The sequence below is a fragment of the Colobus angolensis genome, unplaced genomic scaffold (assembly GCF_000951035.1).
Source record: "Colobus angolensis palliatus isolate OR3802 unplaced genomic scaffold, Cang.pa_1.0 Scaffold4, whole genome shotgun sequence".
Classification (NCBI taxonomy): domain Eukaryota; kingdom Metazoa; phylum Chordata; class Mammalia; order Primates; family Cercopithecidae; genus Colobus; species Colobus angolensis.
The window spans coordinates 12,396,730-12,398,040 of NW_012117376.1; the positions used below are offsets into that span (position 1 = coordinate 12,396,730).

The 1,311-nt window shown below is 45.2% G+C and overlaps 1 protein-coding gene across 1 annotated transcript in view; it reads right to left on the reverse strand.

Moving 5' to 3' along the window:
• Positions 1-21: 21 nt before the first annotated feature.
• The window catches only part of PHACTR4 (phosphatase and actin regulator 4), an 84,768-nt gene continuing 83,478 nt past the window's right edge, over positions 22-1,311 (reverse strand). The window contains exon 14 of the mRNA XM_011955515.1: positions 22-472. Within this exon, the coding sequence (XP_011810905.1) occupies positions 457-472 (16 nt within the window). The 3' untranslated portion in view covers positions 22-456. The remainder of the gene's footprint in view (positions 473-1,311) is intronic.

Sequence of the window (1,311 nt, forward strand, 5' to 3'; positions counted from 1 at the left end):
AAAAAAAAAAAAAAAAAAAAAAGGAATTGGATTTGATGGCTGGGATTTAGAGCCTACACACTTGGGTCTCACAATCAGGGCAGAGAAGGTAAGGCTAATGGTGCAAACTGTGCCTCAGCACAGGCAGTCATCTAGGGGAAGGGGTGGTGCAGCCAGTAAAACCTGGAACCTCCAAGTGGTCCAGAACTTTGGTGGCCAGTAAGGGAAAAACTCCTCAAGTAAGCTACAATATTGAAAGGTTCAAAAGCACTGACAAAGTGTTGTTTTGCCCCAGGTGCAGCACATGAGACTCTGTTCCAGTGAAATGCTACATTCAAAGAAGTGCTGTCCACCTCAGAAGATCCCAGAGGACAAAATTCTGGCTGTGCTGGGAAGTGCTAAAGTTCCCTCCATATGTCACTTTGGAGAAGGAAGCAGCAAAGCAGCCATGTTGAGTTCCTCTCTCAACCTTTGGCATCATGGACGATGGTAGCTAAAAGAGATAAAAAAGAGACAAGTTACCACATGATGTACATTGCTTTGCTATTAATGTATCAGTAGTAATGAAATTATATCCTAATTAATACTGCCTCTCCTCTGCTCTAATTCTACCTGACCTTTCTGTTGTATCTGATACTCCTCATCTGCTTCCTTCTTTCTTGAAACTCCTCTTGGCTTCTGTAACACTATCTTTTCCATAGTTTTCTCTCTTCTTCAATTGATCTTCCTCAGTATGCTGTCCTGGTTCATTTTCCTCTGTCCACCCTTTAAATAAAAAACAACTTCCTTGGCCAGGAATGGTGGCTCATGCCTGTAATCAATCCCAACACTTTGGGAGGCCAAGGTGAGAAGATCATTTGAGCCCAGGAGTTTGAGAGCAGCCTGGGCAACATAGGGAGACCCTGCCTCTACAAATGATCAAAAAGTTAGCCAGGTGTGGTGGCCTGTGCCTGTAGTCACAGCTACTGAGGAGGCTGAGGTGGGAGGATGGCTTGAACCTGAGAAGTTGAGGCTGCAGTGAGCCATGATCATGCCATTGCACTCCAGCCTGGGTGACAGAGTGAGACCTTGTCTCAATAAAAAAAAAATAATAAATAAATAAATAAATAAATTCCCCCCTAAAGGTCCACTATCTTCTTTCATTTGTATTTTTTTTTTTTTGAGATGGAGCCTCCCTCTGCTGCCCAGGCTGGAGTGCAGTGGCGCTATCTCACCTCACTGCAAGCTCCGCCTCCCAGGTTCCCACCATTCTCCTGCCTCAGCCTCCCGAGTAGCTGGGACTACAGGCGCCCACCACCACGCCCGGCTAATTTTTTGTATTTTTAGTAGAGA